This window comes from Dipodomys ordii, unplaced genomic scaffold, assembly GCF_000151885.1.
Source record: "Dipodomys ordii isolate 6190 unplaced genomic scaffold, Dord_2.0 Scaffold37, whole genome shotgun sequence".
NCBI classification, from domain to species: domain Eukaryota; kingdom Metazoa; phylum Chordata; class Mammalia; order Rodentia; family Heteromyidae; genus Dipodomys; species Dipodomys ordii.
The window spans coordinates 13,673,081-13,693,466 of record NW_012267253.1 but is presented as its reverse complement, the minus strand read 5'-3'; the positions used below and the strand labels follow the sequence as shown (position 1 = coordinate 13,693,466).

Sequence of the window (20,386 nt, the reverse complement as noted above, 5' to 3'; positions counted from 1 at the left end):
CGATCCTCAGATCTCAGCCTCCTGAGTAGCTAGGATTACAAGCGTGAGGCACCAGCGCCCTGCTGCTCTTTATCTCTCTCCCTCCCCCCCCTAGTCCTGAGCTTGAACTCAGGGTGTAGGCACTATCCCTGAACTGCTTTTCCTGAAGGCTAGCCACTCTACCACTTGAGCCACAGCACCACCCAGCCTTTTCTGTGTTACTGAGGAATTGAACCCAGGGCTTCATGCATGGTAGGCAAGCACTCTACCACTAAGCCACATTCCCAGTCCAGTAGCCCTATTTTTAATGGCCAAACTGGAACCAGATACCCTCCAGTGAGTGGCTGAACTGTGCACAACCTTACCAGGGCATATTATTCAGCAACAGAAATGAAGTCTTGACACAAGGAATATTACCCGGATGACTGCACAGAATTGTTAAAACAATTCTAAATCATACCAACTTCATCTTGAATGAGGCCATTTATAATTTGGCCACACCCTCAGCCATTTTAGCTTTATTCTTCGAATAGTCTTGGGTCTACGTCAGGGCTAGACTGAACTGTAGCCCTTCTGCTTACTCTTGTGTACCTGGGCTGACAGTATGTACCACCATACCCAACTACTGGTTCATACAGGGGAAGGAGGTTATCACACAAACATTTTGCCCTGGCTGATGTTGAACTGGGATCCTCCCAATCTTCACCTCCTGAATAGCTAGGATTACAGGTATGAGCTACATACCTCACATTCAATAACAATATTCTGGATGTGATACAGCACTAATGTTGCAAGAACCTTCCACTAGGGAAAATGAGGGCTCTATTAATTTCTTACTACTGCACGTGCATCTCTAAGTATTACAAAATGTAAGGTTTAGTCAAGAAGATACCTGGGTATGGTGACACGTTGTGTCTGTAGTCTCAGCACTTGGGAGCCTGAAGCAGAAGAATCCAGGAGTTTGAGAAAGCCTGGGCACATAATGAGACCCCATCGCAAAGCAAAGCAAACACTGCTCTCATTAAGTATACCAGTGGCAGTAGAGTATTGGTATAGCTGTCCTGAATGTCCTGTGTATAGCATGAGATAAAGCAAACAAGAAATTACAAAATATCCTAATCTTCCTCCTGTATTGTAGAAAATTAAAAATCTTATTATTATTTTTGATGCCACTACTGGGGCTTAAACTCTGTGTCTCACAATCTTGCTCAGCTGTTTTTCAAAGCTGGTGTTCTACTACTTCAGCCACACCTCTATGTTCAGCTTGTTGCTGGTTTATTGAAGATGAGGCTCTCAGATTTGTCTGCTTGGGTTTTCTTTGAACTGGGATCCTTAGATCTCAGCCTCCTGAGTAGTTAGAATTAGAGACGTGAGCCACAAAGGGGGAAAAAAGTTGATTCTCATACACTATAATGATGTTAAGGGAAAACCCTGCAATACTAAACTTGAATATGAGCTTTTTTATTTAGCAGTCTATTAATATGCCCTAGACACAGGACCAACAGGGAGCCAAGAGCTTTCTGCAGTCAACCTGTGTCCTTGCAACCATTACTTTGCCATCGAAGGAACCAGGCTTTCTCAGACAAGTAACTTACTGCAGGCCTAGAGAATGTACTAGAAGAGCCCGGGACATCTGGTGATCCAAGACAGGCAGCTGCCAGCACTAAGCTTGTGTCAAACGGTCTCTCATCCAACTTCAAAACACTTTTACTAGCTAAAGACGGGACAGTTTCAAAGTTTCAAGGAGGTCTCTTCATCACTGAATAGTGTTAAGAGATGGAAAGTAAAGGAGTGGGACCTCCAATGGCGAGGAAAATCTGAGCATTATGGCCACGATGTTTCTTTTTCTTTTAATGGCTTTTGGGGTTATAGAGCAATACTTCAAAAGATTGGCTCGAAACTCATCTATTTAGTGAGAGGAAAAGGTAGCTTCACTTAAATAAAATTCACTAAATATTCTTAAAACCGTGACTTTATAACAAAGACTTTAAAAATCACATGCTCATTATTTTCAGAGGATGAATCCATTTTCACTATAAATAATGTAAACTACTTGTGCCCACTGTAGAGGTTGATGTATGGTTGTTTCATCTACTCAGGATACAGTAGATTGTAGAAACATCACTCAAGAAAACTATAGTCTCTAAGTATACCCAAATTCAACCAGAGCACAGCACCCAGGCGCCATCAGGTGAAGATGTAACCCAACTGGGAAGTTATAGTGTGATAAAAGGTCTGACTCAATCAAGGATGCCACGTCATTTCCTGACCACTTTACCTTTATTGTTTCTCTTCAGATTTATACTTAAGCCCATGTTACCATCCATCCTATAGCTCTAGAAAATTATTTAACAATATATCATAGCCACTAACACGTGTGTACACAATCCTCAAAATATTATAGACAGTAGAAGACCTTGCTAAGAACCTATGATGTACCCAAATAGGACTGAAGATCATGAGCCTGTTGGGCTATGCCTCTTGGCAGGGAATGTGTCATGTCTGGGGTCTTCTGGCACTGCTCATGTTCTTGCCACCCATCATCTACTTTCAGGTGCCAGTGGATATTCCACCAGTGCATCCATCCAGAAAGCAAGGACAACACACCCAAGGTCCAAAACCCAGAGATCTGAGAACTGCACACAGCATTTTAATGAGATTAGATGTGACAGGGCATTTGGGCTACCTGCATGGCTGTATCTGGAGTAGGCTGTAATTAATCACAACTATTTTCAATATGCTTTCTCTTAACATTTTGGTCTGCTCCAATTCTACTCCAATCTTGAGTAAGGTAAGGGCTGTCATAGTGAGATGAGAGGGAAACCTTGGATCGCTGTGCTGTCACAAAGGGACAAGACGGTGATGACCATTTCCCTAGAGCTACAAGAAAGTTCTAGTGTCACTGGGTGTGTGTGTGACTGGTGTCAATGGCATCTTGAATACAAGTGGTATGACCCAGATGAAGGGGGATGAGTCTATCACTAATGATTTTATGCTGGCGCCAGCAAACCATAGCCAAGAGCCAAAGCTGGCTCTTGCCTGTTTTGTATCAACTGCAAAATGGACTTTAAACCTTAAACATTTCAAAAACAAACCAAAGTAAAATTATGTGGCATGTAATAATAAGATTCCAGTATGCTTCCTGTAGCAGTTTTACTGGAACACAGTCACACACCGAGCTTTGTACACCACCACCTATGGCCTTTGTTCTAGAAGAGTGGAGTGTGAATGGCAAGATCTGAAACATTTGCCCTCTCTGACCTTCTACAGGAAAAGTTGGCCCACCTGTGTCTAGTAACTGTTATAAATCAAAGATCAAATCTGATGTCTTATTACTTCATACCATCTATCATTCTCTTTGCTGGGGTATTCTAAACTGGTGCACCAGACATGTGCAAAAATATGTCAGGAATTCAGAAGGTATGATGCTTTTCCACTCACCATATCTTCCTTCGTGATTTCCCAGGACAGGAAAGACCACCATTAGTCACCATGCTAGATTTAAAAGCATTTAATGACATAGCATATATTTAACAGATAGGGCAAAAGTTGAGAGGTACAGGTCGTACGACGGAGCACCAGGCCTGAGCGACCACTCCTTGTTCAGGCCCAGCCTCTGGAGTTCATTCCTATCAATGCCATTTTGATTGTGCAGTAGGATGAAAATTTGTCATTACAATAGTTACAGTGACAGAGAAATGCACACTATGTATCAAACAGCAAGGTAATGAAGCAAATTATAACACAGTGTGGCAACGCACGAGCAAGTAACCATTAGAGTAACATTACTTTGTCCAGTAAATGCTTCCGTTCCACTTGTACACTTACCAATGATTTAAAGGGTTTATTATACATCTAATTTTATTATACTTTGTACTAGAATTATCTCAAACATACAATATAATGTATTTCAGCAAAAAAAAAAGGATTGAAATTACAGATTATTTTAAACAGTATCAGTTTTCTATTCCTTCGTGTGTGTCGACATTCTGAACGCTTGTCGCGGTTGATGCAGGAAGGCTGCATGTTGTGTGTTAGTAAGTGAAGCCAGATACAAATGGTTTGGTCTGTAGGTTTCAACATGGAACTGCCCTAGGGCTGCGGCGAGATCATAATACATGATCTGCTTAAGTAAAAGGTACACCCATCGTGGGCATTTCTAATAGTCAAGACTCAGGGTCACCACGGGAAGTGGAAGAGGATGGAACCAGGAAATTGGTACGTCTTGTCTCTGGTGAGCACAGGAAATATTGTTTAAGCACCGCTGCCTTGCAAACCAACAGCACTGGAGGCAGGTTATTTCCAACACAGCCTCACAAAATTGAGGAACAGTTTAAATATTGAGATCTAATCTATATAATTTCATTACAAAAAAAACCCAAAAAACAAACCTGGCCTTCCCTCTGCACCTCAAACTTTTGTAACTTGGAGATAAAAGTGTTTTAGGTGTATTCCCCAACCCCCCCAGAACTGCTCTATAAATTAAAAAAAAAATTGACCACATGGAGGGCACGTTAGGCACAGAGTAATGTGTTGGTCTGAGCTTGCATGCTGGATCTCACTGAAAAGGTAAGAGGAGGACAGGAAATGACACAGAAGAGTTCACTTCTTTTTGCCAAAAAGGCTGAAGCGCTTCTCTTTGTCTTTCTCTTTGTCCTTCTCCCGTTTGCCGGGACTGGACTCGCTGGTGATGGTGACCACGCTGGTGGGTAAGGTCTGCGCCCGGCTCGAGGCTGGTGTGCTCTGGGTGCTGGCAGACAGGTCATGTTTGTCAGAGGAGATAGCAGAGGAGATGGCCTGGATCCACGTGTTCATTTCCTCCTGGACAGAGCAGGGGAAACGGGTGAGACTTGGACCAGAGGCAGGAGTGGGAGGAGCCCCAGCCCCACTGACCTGACCCTCTAGGCCTGCCAGCACGAAGGCCATAGAATGGAGCGGCTAAGTAGGGCTGAGCAGATTCGCTTCCACTCATGGTTCCTAAAGGCGCCTCTGCCTTTCAGAAGAGCTAAGCTGAAATTCAGGGTGCTGTCATATGAACCACACAAGACTGGGCACAGACTGTAGGGAATCAGGTCTCACCCAAGCCAGTGCCTTTCCTTTTCAAATGCACATTGTTGCCTGTCTTTCCTTCGAGTGGAAGATACCCATGCAGCAGCTGGACTGCGGTGGAGGTGTGTGGTGCAGAAGGCTCCTGACTGGGCCTGGGCCGCCTCTCTGTGCTCTCCAGCACTGGGAAGGGCAGGCAAGGCTTCCTCCCTCAACTCCAGTGTAAGTACTAGCTCTTCTCCATCCCAGAGGGACACAGGATGACAAGTGCCGCCTTCCAGGGACATGGAGAGAAGCGTCCAGTGCTAGAGACTGTGCAGACCACGTGACATGTGGCCACTGATCATTACTTAGACGAACAACATTATACATAAACTTACTTGCGCCTACATATCTGAGAAAAACAAAAGCTAGTAACTTACATCATCTTTGGCTTGGAAGAGGTACTCATTGCCATCATTTAGTCTGTAATCGCAAGAAAAAAAAAAAGTAAGTTACTAATGTAAGTACCCTAATTTCCATATTCTATGTGGGATCTGAGCAGGCAACAGATTGACATGAGAAACATCAGCAAGAATTTCACCCATAACATCAAGCATGCCTGGAGATGCACACAAGTCCAGCAACAGCCCCTGGACATTGAGAAGTCATACAATACCCTAGGCCAATCCATAGCTGCTTGGTACTTTAACCATAAGCCAGGCACCAGTTGGCTCATGCCTGTAATCTTAGCTACTCAGGAGGCTGAGATCTGAGAATGATTCAAAGCCAGCTTGGGCAGGAAACTCTGTGAGACTCTTATCTCCAAATAATCACCAAAAAGCCATCAGTAGATCTGTAGCTCAAGTGGGAGAGTCCTAACCTTGAATACAAAAGCTTAGGGATAGCATCTAGGCCCTGAGTTCAAGTCCCAGGACTGGCACCAATTAAAAAAAAAAAAGTCCCAAACAAAATTTACCTTTGTATGTACCTTTGTTGTAGAACAAAGAGTACTGGCATCCTTGATTGTTGGTCAAAACTGAATTCAAGTGAAAGCTCTTCAAAAATAATATCCCTTTGGGAATCCTGTTCCTGAGTCTGTTTTACCTACAGAAACCCTTCTAGATCTCCCTTCGTATGTCTCAGAACAAGGTCATCCATGGGAGGAACTTCCTCATGACACCCAGTGATGCCTGGGCTGCTGGTGCAGCGGCAGGACGAGCCCCTGAGGGATCCTGCTGCCTGCACCCCGCCTGACAAACTGCCAAATGCGCCCAACCAACCCATCACAGTGTTGGTGAAAGAAAACCACACCCAGGGCTGGAGGCGTGGTAGAGCTTTGCCTAGCAAGTTCAGTGACCCAAGTTCAACCCCAGTACTGGAAAAAAGAAGGAAAAAAATAACTCATGCACACACAATAAATAAAAAAATAAAAACCCAAGGGAAAGGTAAATCCACAGTCATTCTCAGTAACCATAAAACACATCAGCCCTCACCTGAGCTTGAACACGTGTTTCTTCTTCTTGTAGTCAAGGGCCACTTCACAGACGGCTTCCTTCAAACTCACAGGGACCTCGCTGTGGTAAGGGATGCCGGAAGCAGCGGTCTTGGCGTCTTTGTAGAAACCCATTTCTTGGTTATTTATGACACAATATACATTGTGCCAGGACCTACACATAGTAAAGAAAGATCTGTCAATGGCACGTAAAGAATTAAGAATCTGTTTGACATGAAAATGACTATCATGTGACTACGGTATGACCTCTCATCAAATATACTCTCTCATTAAAAAATACTGCACCGGGCACTAAACAACAGGATGAAATTCCTTCAGACTCCTGGGGCTGCAGTGGCAACTTTTGAGGGCGCCATCTCTGAATTTGGGGGAGAAATGCGGTCCTGTCTTAAGTAAAGGCACGTTCAGCTCTGCTGGGAAATGCTGGTGCTCAGGCTCGCTGCGATGGGTCAGGCTGGACTTATTTGAAACATGCTTAGTCTCACGGGGAAGCTCCTCCACTCTTGGTAGCATTGTGTATGTGGTTCAGCCACTTCACAAGGTGGCAGATCCAGAGCCACGAACACTTTTGGGTACCTTTGTTGAACTAAGGTGGCCTTTTCCCTATGTACAGTAAATGGTCATGTTAATTTTTCACAACAAATGCATGAATTTGCATGTATGTCACTGTCAATGTGAAGGACAGATATAGACAGCACGACCCCATGAAGTGTGCAACCTCCACGACCCTATAATTGTGATCCTAGGCAGTAGTTTATTTGTTAAGCACAAAGACTTTGGAGTCAGATGAGTTTTACATCATCTTTTGCCGTTTAGTAGATGACCACTGAAAGCACCCTTTACAACCTGTTTGATTTGACGTGGATAAGACCAGAGGAAATGTAACAGGTAGATCCCACAAGGAATCCTACAGAGGAATGATTAAACTTAAGGGAGACTCCTCAATGTAGTAAATTCTTTCTTAGGATGAACTGAGAATGACACTGTATTTCAGGCTTTTCAGTGTCTGTCCCAAGTAGAAGCAAAACCCAGTGGTTACTGCGTCTGTGAAAGCACAGGAGCCCGGCCTCCTCCACCAGGCCGGGCACGACCAGTGGTTCTGGGTCCTTGCACAGGACACTGTGTCTCCCTGGCTGCGGCGCCTGCGCTGCCCTTACCTGCTTGAGGCTTTCTTGTTGTGGGCCTCCCACTCGTGCTTCCGGTTTAGGAAGCCTTCCATCTGGGCCGCGGGTGTCTCCTGCGTCCTGGCGGGCAGGGTGGCGGCACTCTGGGCTGGGAGTGCAGTCTTGGCCTTGCGGTCAGAGGTCGGGGAGGGGATAGGACTGGACTCTTTGGAGCTCGTCCTCTGTTCAGCAGCGCCATTGACCATTTCACTGGTGTCCACCGTATCTGTCATCTAGGGACAGCAGAGAGGCCATTTAGCTAACCTCACGAGCCATCAGGCAACTGCATACGCTCTGACTGACTCGCACATGTGGCTGTGTATAAATGCCTGGCACAGATGGAGGCAGTACAGTAAAACCCTTGCATACCCCACAAAGCCAGCTGGACACCAAGGACATTAGAAGGTGGGAATGGATTAAGGGCCGCCCGCTTGCGGGGGAGAATGAGAAAAGCGAAATGCCAGGGTGAGTTTTACTGCACTCTGCTCCCCTGATACCTCCGTTTTCTTGGACATAGCTTAGACCATCTCCTCTTAGGGTTACTTTAAAACAAAAGGACAACAGCAACAGTCACACATTAAATATGAGAGAGAATGGACGTTATACAGCAGCCACCTTACACCCAAGGGTGCCACCAGAGGGCGGCTGAGGTTGAAGCAAAAGGGCATTCACAAACAGATGGAGACACAACTCTACCAGAACTACCCGGCATTCCCACACACTGCGACAAGGAGAGACTTCAGGGTTCTGAAAATGCTCTGCCTCCCTGCCTACCCCCACCCCCAACACATTGTCATAAACACATGCAGAATTAGGATGACAGTCATGCATTTCACATCTCCCTTCCCCGTTAGCCTTCGGAGCTTAAGGGCTGGAAGGAAAAAAGGCAGGTCAACAAACACCAATGGAGTCACATCTGCCGAAAGGTGGATGGTGAGTGGGTTGTAGTTTGTGTTAAAGGAGCTGGAAAAGCCAATCACAGTCACTCAACACCACACAGCTATTTACCCCCAAACACAGACAGAACCAGGGCCTTCCCCATCACGGGTGGTTGATCACGGTGCCTTGCTGCACTGAGACGAGAAAGCCCAGAGACAGCCAGGCTTCCAGGGCTCCGACCCAGCAGGCTGGAGACGTCTTCGGGAGCGTTCCTTCCCAAGCTCACTTAAACTGTGACCCTCACGGCTTTTCGGCTTTGAACATGGAGTAGGCTCTCTTGATTCATTATCGTTTTCAGCCTGTGTACCATCAACTGTGTACCATGAACTGTAGCAGCCCCCGGCTGATACACCCAGGGCGCGGATTAGCGAGTTACTAAAGCTGGGTGTGGCTGACGCTTTAGTGGATTACAGACAACCTGCACCCCTCATACACAGACAAACACGGAGGTGTCAATGGCATACTCATTAGCTACATCCCCCACCACTGCTGCCCAGAATCCGAGTGACACCGAATTAGCAGCAACAACCTTGGCAGGAGAAGCGGTAGACTGGCCACCACCACTGGAACACAGATCTGTCAACTCTCAGGGACTGGATTTCTTGCTTAGGTCTTATCTAGTTGGCTGAGTCCAAAAGCTCCATTTTAAACAAAATTCATTCTCTGGGAAAGGGGCTGGTGAAAACTGAGGAAGGGGTGGAGCGTTACTAGATTATGCAAGCCATTGTACCTGACATCAAGGTTTAGAGTGTGACTAGAGGCTGTACAATTTAAGGTGGTTTCGATTCTTTACTGTCATAGTGATGTGGACAACTGTATTATTAGGGCAGAAAGGTGTGTGTGTGTGTGTGTGTGTGAGAGAGAGAGAGAGAGAGAAAGAGAGAGAAAGGGAGAGAGAGAGAGAGGGAGAGAGGAGAAGAGAAAGAAGAGAGGGGGCGAGGCGGGAGAGAGAGGCTTTACGTACGTCAGTCTGTAGAGTTGTGCTTATGAGCCAGATGCTATTACAACCCCCACCCCCACTCCCTTCACACTGTTTGGGGAAAGGGAGAGAGAACTGTCTTACTAGGTAAGTCTACGCTGGGTTCAAGCTCCCAGTGTTCCTGCTTTAGCCTTTCAAATAGCTGGGATTGCAGGTGTACACCACTGTGCCTGGCTTCTCTTTCACTTTTAGGAGAGAATTGTAGGAGAGGAAGTAATAACAACTAAAAAGCAAACTGAATTAAAAGAAAATGAGTGGATTTTAAAGTTGACAAATCTCTTCTAGCATGAGACCTCAGGAAACTTGTGGTGAGGAGTAAGTGAGTTTGGTGTAGAAAGTGTGAGTCCAGAGAGACATGGAGTTAGTTAGGATGTTCAGAAACCAAGTTAAAAAAAAAATTTCGTGCTGCAGAGTTGGTTTGAAAGCCACTAAAGCCAGTGATGACCTGGAGAGACAGACATTTATCTGAAAAAAGCTAGTTTATCAGACTGATCGACTCCAAGATAAGGGGAGTCCGGGGAAATCTCTTCGGAGGGAAATTCTGCAGCAAAAATTTTTTCTTTAGAATTAGAGGGAAAGAGAAAACCCCAAACCAGTATGCAAGAGCTAATTAATGTTTATGCAAATGAGTCACTAACCAAGAAAACAAGGAAAATAAAAGGAACAAAATGAATTTTAATGGACATGTGCTTTAAGCATGCCAACAGACAACACACCACTAGAGACAAACATCAAAAGCAAATCATGATGCTATGATCAAACAGCAGTACATGTGGACACACTCCCCCCTCACCCACCCCAGGGCTCCGCTCCAGCATTAGTCCACAGTGCTTTAGTGGTTGGCCACATCTGAGATGCTTAAATCGGGAGGTGAACAGAAATGCAATGTGACAACTAGTAGCACAGGAAACTCCTGCTTGATTTTCAAAGTGCATGAAGCAACACCACTTTCAAGTTCATTAACTTGAGTCTCTGCATCATCACTCCAAAGAATGAAATGGCCTTTTCTTCTTCTAATGCAATCCAATTGTTAATTACAATTTTGTTCTGGCAAGCTACCATTTAAAAATCTAGATTAAAAATAGACATGGAGCAAAGGCTACATAAGCATCATAGCACTCTTATGTGTGTATGTGGGGTTCTATTTTGTCTTCTGAGTACAAAAAGCATTAAAACTTGAGCATTGGTCTGGATGATACAAAATTTAAACACATACACATACACACATATATGGTAACATATACGTGTAGATCAATGACACACAAATGTAACTTGGGGCCAGAAACACATGTTTTAGGGCTCCTTAATGATCAAAGCAAGGGGTTTTTGTTTTGTTTTTTCCTCCATGATAAATTTGGATGTGTTTTAAGGCAGAGACCCAATAATGGAGCACACTACCCCAGAACATTGAAGGCTTGGCATCTATCTATATACCCATCTACAGTCACACGTAGATAGATATGTACATAGAGATAAGGAAAAACAAACAAGATGCTATATGATGTTATCCTGACAAAAGAAAAAAAAAAGACATGCATCATGAAATGAAAAGACAAATCAGACTTAACTCATGGAGAACACATACCAAAACAGGTTTCTGACTTCACTAACACATCTAAATATGGCAAATGAGCAACTGAATGTCTCACAAGGCTTTGATGCAATATGGATTTTGTTTTGTTTTGATCAGGAAATCACCTCTTTCATCAGCTTTTATTCCTAAGGAAAAGGATTTCTGTTAAAACATTTTCAATTCTTGCTGGTGGCCTGGTAACATGCCATCTTAGAAGACTCTTCACTAGAGAGCTCCACAAAAAGTCTTGAGAAAACGAATGCATCAGCCAGATTCACTCGAGCTGTACCACTGAGTTTCTATTCCCAGACACCTAAGTCACCTCTGAAGCCAGGAGGCTCGCAAGTGCTCCCTGGCACAGGTCCTGCAGTGTGTCGTTCAAGTAATCAGGATGAACCAGAATGGCTTTTGTTCCATTTGTTTGGGAAATTCAGTTTGACACCCCGAAAGCATTGAACAGAGGTCAGGAAGTATGGTAAGGCAGGCTTCCAGAATTCTGTGAGCTGCTGGCACTTGCCATGTCTGGTCAGGGCTGCCAGTGACCAAGACAGGGGTGGCAGCAGTCAGTGGGCAATTTACTTCCAAGGCTGGCAGCAATGTGGGCTGCAAGGAAGCCTATGGTTCTCAACTAGGGACTTGGCAGAAAAAAGGTCAGAGAGAAATTGGTTTGTAAAACTAAATGACCCCAGGCTCTCAAAATATCGCAATCCTGTACTGAAAAGTTAAACAGTTTCCTGAGAATATCTTAGTTCTCCCCCCCTCCCCATCCCCTTATCATCTTCAATGAAATGAAATAATGCATCCTTCTTGGAATGTTACACAGCTGACTTTAAGTTGTAATCTCGCTACTCAACATCTCCTTCCTTATGCACCAGCTTCCTGGTTGCTCTAGCAACTAGCAGGTTAACAGCATCTGTAAATGGCACAGTACCTATATAGCGCAGTACTGTGACCTGTTAGTATAACTGGATGGGCCGTACCTGTTAAGATTCTAGTTTTCTTCTTCATAATGCTGTAATCACATTTAATTTCAATTACTCATGTAAGGCTTTTGCTGTAAAATCTTAATAAAGTAAAAAGCTCACAATAAATAAACAAAAAGTAAGTATGCTGCTTTCAGGCATCGAGAATCCATCAGTTAGGCGACTCAAATAAACATGGATTAAATGCAAACATATATGAAATCACAAAAGGCTATGAATTAAGTAAAATTTTTAACACTTTGGGTGAAGTGGAAGCCAAAAAAAAAAAAAAAAGTCAAAACCAACAGGATCTGGAAAAAGTGGTTTCTTGACAAATGGTAGTGTGGTAGTGAACTTCACATTCCAGACCACGGCTGGTCACTGGCTGTCCGTCTGCTATTAAAGTTTTTGTAGTTTTGGTAGGTTTGAGAGCGGTAACTAACCCGTGGCGATCCCTGCTCAGCCGGCAAACCATTCTGGGAAACTTGCTCTCCTTTTGAAGTATCCCTGTTAGGTGAGGGGAAGGGGAAAGAGAAAAGAAGCAGGAGGAGGAAAGGAGGGGAGAGAGAATGGCAAGGAAGGAAAAAGAGAAAAAGGAAATAAGCAACACTCTTTCACACAATGCAACTTTTTTTTAAAAAAACCCTGTAACCTCCACGTTTCAGACAGATCTCACATGGAGTAAGCTTAAGGGACAGCCCTGTCCACATGCCCACCAGAGGTTCAGGCTGCTCATACTGTACCAACATAACTAGCCTTTTGCAAACTGAGAATACTTTCTCCCTTTATGTGAAATTACCCAGAATTTAATGCAACTACTGCGAAATCGCCGGCCTGCAATCTGGGTGGAGAAGCCCACCCACTGAATGCTATGGAAATTTCTGAGGGCGCGTGTGTGTCTATGTACAGCACAGTGCCCACACAGCCCAAGAGGCACTGCCTACATGCCAGCTCTGCCACCTACATGGCTTAGGTGACTGCGCGATAGACAGTCCGTGTGCTCAGCTGTGACTTGGGGGGTAACGTGGATTTTCAGTGGCATAATGAAATAATGAGCAGGAAGGGATGTGGCCAGGCCTCACAAGGCAAGGAAAAAAACCTCACGATTGCTATGGTAATGAAGATGCCAGCCTCTCCTGCTGCCCGTGACTCACCATTGCTGCTGGGACTCGGCCTCCTCCGAAGCCTTTGTGCTTGGCTCTGGAGAAGGTGGCCGCCTCTTCCTCTCCTCTTCCTCTTGCTGTCTGCGCACTTCCAGTAACTCCAACTGAGGGAGAACACAGTCATGCTCAGCAGGGCTTGGACTTGCCACTTTTATGGAAAGGGAGGCCCTTGCATCTAGTCTCTACCCTAGCTCACACTGGACAACGCGAAGCTCTACCATCCCCAGCAAAATGGCAGGGAGTTCATGGCAACTACAGCTAAACCGAGCCCGCAAGATCTCCCTTCCCACTGGTTTGTGTGTTCCCCTAGGAGCATGGATTTAATTTCTAAGTCCACTCTGCTAAAAGTGCCCAAATCTCCAGAACATATTAAAAAAACAAAAACCAAAAACACAAGGAGGGGGTAAAAATGCATGATAGGAAAGGTACTCCTTACCTTACTCATGTAACTGTAACACCTCTGTATAGGAGCTTTACAATAAAAATTATATATTAAAAAAGAATAAAAAAACACAATAGCAGAGCTCATGCCTATAATCCTTGTTACTCAGGATGCTGAGATTAGAGGATTATGGTTTGAGGCCAGGGTGAGCAGAAAAGTCCATTCACCTCCAATTAACTACTAAAAAGCCAGAAGTGAGCTGCTGTGGCTCAGGTAGTAGAGTATTAGCCTTAAGCAAAAAAATTCAGGAAGAGCGCCCAGGCTCTAAGTTCAAGCCCCAGATGGGCACAAAAAAAGGAAAAAGAAGAAAAAGAAAAACCTCAGGATAGTCATCTACCTGTACCAAAGCCATTTCATGAGCAATATGCACACACTTGAAAGTTCTGTTTTAGCACAGAAGGATGCAGGTCCATGTTAAATCCCCAGAATTGTAGAAATTGGGAGAACCCCCACCCCTGTCATTTTTGTACACTGCAAAGAATGAATTTTTGAACCATAAGTACCAAAGTCTTAGAAGAAACAATAGCACCCTATCCCTCTCCTAAGATTTCTGTACTGGTGAAAGAGACCAATGGGAATGGGAGGTCTGATAGTGGTCCAGGGAGGAGCTACTAATGGAGGAGAATTCAAATCCTGAATTTCTGGATTTCAAAGACTCTGAACTACCGAAGGAGAAGTAGTCAAAGAAAAACAAGTCTCAGCCATCAGTTACCAGGCAGAAGACTACTAGACAAACGTCTCAATCCAGGTGTCTGGAATTGATGGAGAGTTTAGTAGTCCTAAGCTGCTTCCTTGGTGCTATCAGAGAGAGATTTCTGTTGGTCTTACTATGTAGTCCAGGCTGGCAGCAAACTTTACTACCCAGTCTTTCTGCCTCAGCCTCCTAAGGGTTAGGATCACGGGCATGTGAGACCAATTTGGGGACTATCCACATACTTCCAGATCCATGCCCAGGCCATGTATTCAGAGATCACTTACTGTTGTTAGCCTTTCCAGGGCGGAGAACCTCTCGTCCCAGGTCGCTGCAGACTTTTCAAATGCCTCATGGCGCTTGATGAGCTTCTCCACCTCATCCACACTCTGGCCGATTTCGCGGCTGGATAGGTAGGGCTCCTGTCCAAGCAGCCAAGCCTCGGCCACACTGGCGTCCCTTGAGAACTGATGGACCTCCAAAACTGTACAGGGTACCAAGAATGAATGTGGGCCCAGGACCACCTGGCACCACTGCCCTCTGGTGGCAGCTGGGTGCACAGTTTATAAGATCAGCATGCTCCAGTGTAAATGCCACGTGTTATGGACCACTTTATGTACGTCATTTTATCTTCTCAGGCAGTCACATTATTAGGTTAAGAACTGGTAAATTAATTTTAACTGGTAAATTAACTTTAACTTTAGCCCAATATATAAAAAATACCATACTTAACACATAGCCACTGGGCAGATTTGATACTGAGAATACTTCCATAACAATCTGAGAATACTTCAAGTTCCTACGAGACATATATAGGACAGTAGCCATCAGATTGAGAAGTGCAGGTCCAAAAGGCACTCTGCTCATTTAGCTCTATCTCCATGAAACAGGCCCTCAGAACCTGGCAGGATTCATAGAATCCTGCTTCTTCTTGGAGGGGAGCAACAGTTTGGACCGAGGTGGCACTGCGCCTCTTTCTTGTCCCTCCATGCGAAACACTGAACACTCCTCCAGCCCTGCACTTAGGAGGAGGTGGGACTGAATGCAGCTTGCTTCACACTGAGCTAACATTACTTCTCACTGCATCACCAACAGCAATTCTTGGGCTAGCCAGGTAACAAGTGGACTGTGGGAGGTACCAGTATCCCTGCAGTGGGATGGCTGTCTATTTTTGACACCTTAGTATCAATTTAGCAATTAGAGAATATGCTATCTCTGCTTAGGGACTTAAGTGGGGACCATGCAGATAGACCATCATGTTTCAGGTACAAATCTGATATCTGGTTTACTGCAGGGTATAACATGGCTTTTGCTCAACTGAATGAAATTGGGAGTTTTCGAAAACTACAAGCCATATTCTCAAAGAACAGGGCTCTGAGCACAATAGGATGTACATTCATTGAGTCTTCTACAAACCTTTTAGAAAGGGCTCCTTTGGAGTTTACTTCTAGCAAGCACCCAATGTGTGTATAAATAGGCTTAGAACCTAAGGACACACCCAGAGTTCCAACACAGAATGTCAAAGTATAACTCAGCTACTTTTAATGTTCAGACCAATTTTGAGATGCCATTTCTAATACTATACACTATAATTCTTGCAAGGGCTCATCTTCCTTGATAAAATGAGGATTAAAAAATAGACTTTACAGCCGAGAGCCTATAATCCTAGAGACTCAGAAGGCTGAGATCTGAGGATGGCAGTTTAAAGCCAGCCCGGGCAGGAAAGTCCATGAGACTCTTATCTCCAATAAACCACTAGAAAACAGAAAGTGGCTCAAGCAGTAGAGCGCTTGCCTTGAGCTGAAGAATGCAGGGACAGCGCCCAAGCCCGGAGTTCAAGTCCCATAACCGACCAAAATAAAAATAAAAGCAAATAAAATAAAATAGACTTTACCTCCCAAGATCATTAGAGGTAATACATATGACAAAACACTCAGAAGAATGCTAAAGGCAAGGCAAAACCTTAAGAGATGTTAATGTCATCAATCTTCTACTAAAACCACCAAATATAAGGCAGGCTAGCTTTTCACTTTCTTCACTGTGAAGAAAGCAGTTTTGTTGAAGATGACTTGAGGGGCTCGGTCTCTAAAGCGATGTCACATTATCATATGCATGCACCTAAGGACACCAAAGCCCCAAATCCCACTCACGACACTGTGATCAATCATTGAGTGAAAAATGATGCCTACACCAGTAAGAAAAAGCAAGAATGCCAAAAATCATCAAGTAATAATAATGCATTAAATAAAGCAGAGAAAAAAACCTTGCATGCTTTCCATGGATGCCCGCCCCAAAAGAGTAGAAAAGGAAATATGTCCTTACTCAGTCTTAACCATTCCCATCTGTCTTCCCACTTGTCAATCATTTCTTTTCTCTTTTCCGTCAACTGTAGTAACTTTTCTTTGATCTGTATGAAAAGAAGATTCCAGACATCTTAGTAGGATGTACTGTGTCCTTTTCATCTTTCCTGAGAGGTCACTTCACACAAGGAAAGTATCTTTTCTGCAGGGATTACCACTAAGCTAGGAACCATCAGCTCTGTTAATGTACATCCTGGAGCAGAGGGAAAAGCATGGCTAGCATGCTTTCAGAAGGAACTGAGGGAAGGGCAGAGCTCTCCTTAAAGCTGCTTGGTGGTAAGGAGGTCAACAATGCACTGGGCGTCCCTAACCCCTGGGTGATCACAGTCCTGCAGTAATATATTCACAAAGAGAGGAACAGCAAGAGGAGCCAAGTCCTGGCCTCTGTAAGAGGATGGCATCCCCCTCACCAAGGGAACCTGTCATGAACTTGTCAATGCCAGTACCCTCACAAGCATCTGCAACCATCCCTCTTTGAGCAAAGCGACAAAATGATGGGGCAAATTCAATGGAGAAGCATTGGGAACCAGTAGGCACTGATGGAGGAATAAAGAGAGGTCATTTTTTTAAACCAGAGGCCCCTAAAAAAAATTACCTTTTGTGTCACAGAATCACTGGCTTTGGCCTACAATATTGCCTAACTGTCTTACTTTAGGCAGGTAGGAAAAGGGAGTTTTGAAATATGTGTATATGGGTGTGCACAGATGTGGTTCACTTTGTATCTGCAGGTTCTGTAACTAAGGACTCAACCAATGCAGACCGAAAACATTAGGAAAAGAAACTGAAGTTGTGAACGAATTTTTCACGTCATTCCTTAGGCAGCATAGTATAATAATTACATTTCATTTACCTTGAGTTAGCTGTTATGATTTAAAGCATGCGGGAAGATGTTGCTAGTTATTTACAAATACTATGGATTTTATATAAGCAGCTATAGAGTCTGAGATCCAGGGAGGTCCTAGATACAATCCCCTGTGGGTACTACGGCATAGCTGTTCATATTTCTGTGTATAATGTGTGCACATGCACGCATACTCAAGTCAGTTTCTATCAACTCCTCCAGCTGATCCATCCCACAGCCCCAAGAAGCAGCATTACCTCCTCAGATGCATAGTGTTTTCTAGCCAGCAGGGATTTCCCAAGTTCAATACAGGTTGTGAAACTGTCATTGCGAGCATCAATTTCAGCTTTGATACCTTGATGATTATTCATTAACAGTTCAACAGATGACACATCCCTAAAATTAGACCAGTAACATCTCTTTTAGGAACTCAAGCTTTTTCCATAAAAGCATGTAGGCTTCCAAACATGCTATCAATCTGAAGGAAAATGATGGCCAAATTGGCCTTTGAGGGTTGATTTACAGGTTGGGTCAATGGGGGTCAAAATTCCAGGGGATGTAGCTCAGGAACAGCTCAGTCAGCACAGGCTCCACATTTAGAAGCTGGCTCCTTTTATTTGTGCTGAATAATTTAAAATGGTCACTTGATAAGTATAAGAACAATGCTTGTTTTCTGTTAAGCTTTTACCCTGAAGTGCAATTTTGACAGGCTTTCTGTCAACAAGGTCTGAGGCAGTAACAAGTTCTCCAGGGCTCAGGATATGTACCCCAGAACAGCTGGGGAAGTCTCTGAACTCAGACAGAAAATGATAAACAGGGGAAAACAGTGGTTTTGTAGTGAGAGCTCCTCAGGGAGAACTAACCATGGCGCAGGGAATTAGACTGCTTTTCTTATTTTACTTTTTGTTGGTTGTGGGGCTTGAACTCAGCATCTAGGCACTGTCCCTGAGCTCTTTTGCTCAAGGCTAGTGCTTTACTACTTTGAGTCATAGTGCTACTTCTGGTTTTCTGGTGGTTAACTGGAGGTAAGAGTCTCACTGACTTTCCTGCCTGGGCTGGCTTTGAACTATGATCTTCAGATCTCAGCCTAAGTAGCTAGGACATGAGCCACTAGTGCCTGGCAAGACTGCTTTTTAAATGACAGAACTATTTCTTATATTGTGGCATAATTTTTATCTCAATTACAATGGGTGAACAGCAGCTTTTATCTGTACTTATTTGTTCAACTATTGAATTCTTTTCACTGCTTTGAATGAAACAGAAGTTAAAGGGTAGAAATAGCATAAACGTTAACTTACCATCCTACAACACCACTAAAGCAGATGTTGAGAGTGATACCTTTGGTAATGTGTATGGAAGGGGACAAAGGGGCTTTTAATCCAATCAACAGGAGAAAAGTGAGCTGGGTTCTTGGGGCTCATGTCTGTCATCCTAACTGCTCAGGAGGCTGAGATCTGGGGATCTCGGTTCAAAGCCAGTCGGGGCAGGAAGTCCTTGAGATTCTTATCTCCAATTAATCAATCTCCCCACTCCCCCCCAAAAAAAGCCAGAAGTAGAGCTGTGGCTCAAGTAGTAGAAGATAGCCTTAAGCAAAAAAGCTCAAGGATAGTACCCAGGACTTAGGACCAGCACACAACAAAATGAAAAACAAAATCTTAGAAAAACCCATCTCATTCCCAAGATAAAGTGGTCAGGAGCGCCCAGGGTACATGACCAGGAAGGCACAGGTGAGTGTGAAATACAACGTAGGCAGGTCCACAGGTCCCTGGCAATGGTGTGTCAGAGACAACTGAACCTATCTCTGCACCCTGATGCCCTGAGTATTACCTTGGCTTCTCCTGGGCTTCTATCTGCCGGATGACATCCTCCATCCAAAGCATGAGGTCCCGCACCATGCTGAAGAAGCGGAACTTGTCCCCTGTGTCCACCAGCCGCACCCTGCGGCCCTCACAGGCGTCCAGGAGCGACTTCCAGGCTTCCAGGACCTCGTTCTCACGCTTCTGGATGTCGTCAGCCTTGTCACCCGCATAGGCTGCCTGGAGGCGAGCTGCATCCTCCTGCAGCTGCCTCACCTGCAAAGCCACGGGGAGGATGAGTCAGGTTTGACCCCAGATTCCCCACACTCCTTCCTCACAACGCTGCTACTGATGGAGCGCTAGGTCAAAATGGGCTTGGTGCCTCTCAAGGAGTTCTGATTTCACAGAGGACCACCAAGTCGGAAAGACACAGGTTTCTATAAACCTATGAAACTGCATAGTTAGCTCTCTAATAATAAAGTAAAATGCTACAGACATACAGGCCAGGAAGGTGAGGAAAAGCGCTCTGGAGGTGGCCTGGGATATAAAGTAGGGCACTTCTAGATATAGCCCCAAAAATAAACACCTTCCCTAGTCACTCTGGGTTAAGGTAATTTTTATTGGCTGGGTGCTGGTGACTCCTATCTGTAATCCTAGCTTCTCCTGAGGCCGAGATCTGAGGATTGTGGTTCAAGGCCAGGCATGGGCAGGAAAGTCCATGAGACTCTAATCTCCAAATAACTACCAAAAAAGCTGGACATGGATTTATGGCTCAAGTGGTAGAGTGGTAGCTCTGAACAAAAAAGCTCAGGACCAGCACAAAGCAAACAAACAAAAGCCCTGTAAAACTGTACATTAATAGCAAGAATGATGATTTAGTAAAATGTAGCCACAAATACACTTCTACTTACAGCTAAATATTTTGCTGAGCTATCTTTATAGCTATGACATTCATCA

General features: G+C 44.5%; 1 protein-coding gene across 3 annotated transcripts in view; it reads right to left on the bottom strand.

Moving 5' to 3' along the window:
* Positions 1-3,475: 3,475 nt before the first annotated feature.
* The window catches only part of Sptbn1 (spectrin, beta, non-erythrocytic 1), a 143,789-nt gene continuing 126,878 nt past the window's right edge, over positions 3,476-20,386 (bottom strand). For 2 of the 3 annotated variants that reach the window (XM_013017938.1, XM_013017939.1), the window contains exons 26-35: positions 19,461-19,705; positions 17,891-18,029; positions 16,755-16,839; positions 14,720-14,916; positions 13,291-13,403; positions 12,580-12,643; positions 7,678-7,916; positions 6,501-6,674; positions 5,448-5,490; positions 3,476-4,800 (exon numbers count right to left, since the gene is read on the bottom strand). In XM_013017938.1, the coding sequence (XP_012873392.1) occupies positions 4,582-4,800; positions 5,448-5,490; positions 6,501-6,674; positions 7,678-7,916; positions 12,580-12,643; positions 13,291-13,403; positions 14,720-14,916; positions 16,755-16,839; positions 17,891-18,029; positions 19,461-19,705 (1,518 nt within the window). In that variant the 3' untranslated portion in view covers positions 3,476-4,581. Of the gene's footprint in view, positions 4,801-5,447; positions 5,491-6,500; positions 6,675-7,677; positions 7,917-10,256; positions 12,644-13,290; positions 13,404-14,719; positions 14,917-16,754; positions 16,840-17,890; positions 18,030-19,460; positions 19,706-20,386 lie in introns of those variants that run through there. The other variant, XM_013017940.1, reaches the window with a different exon arrangement.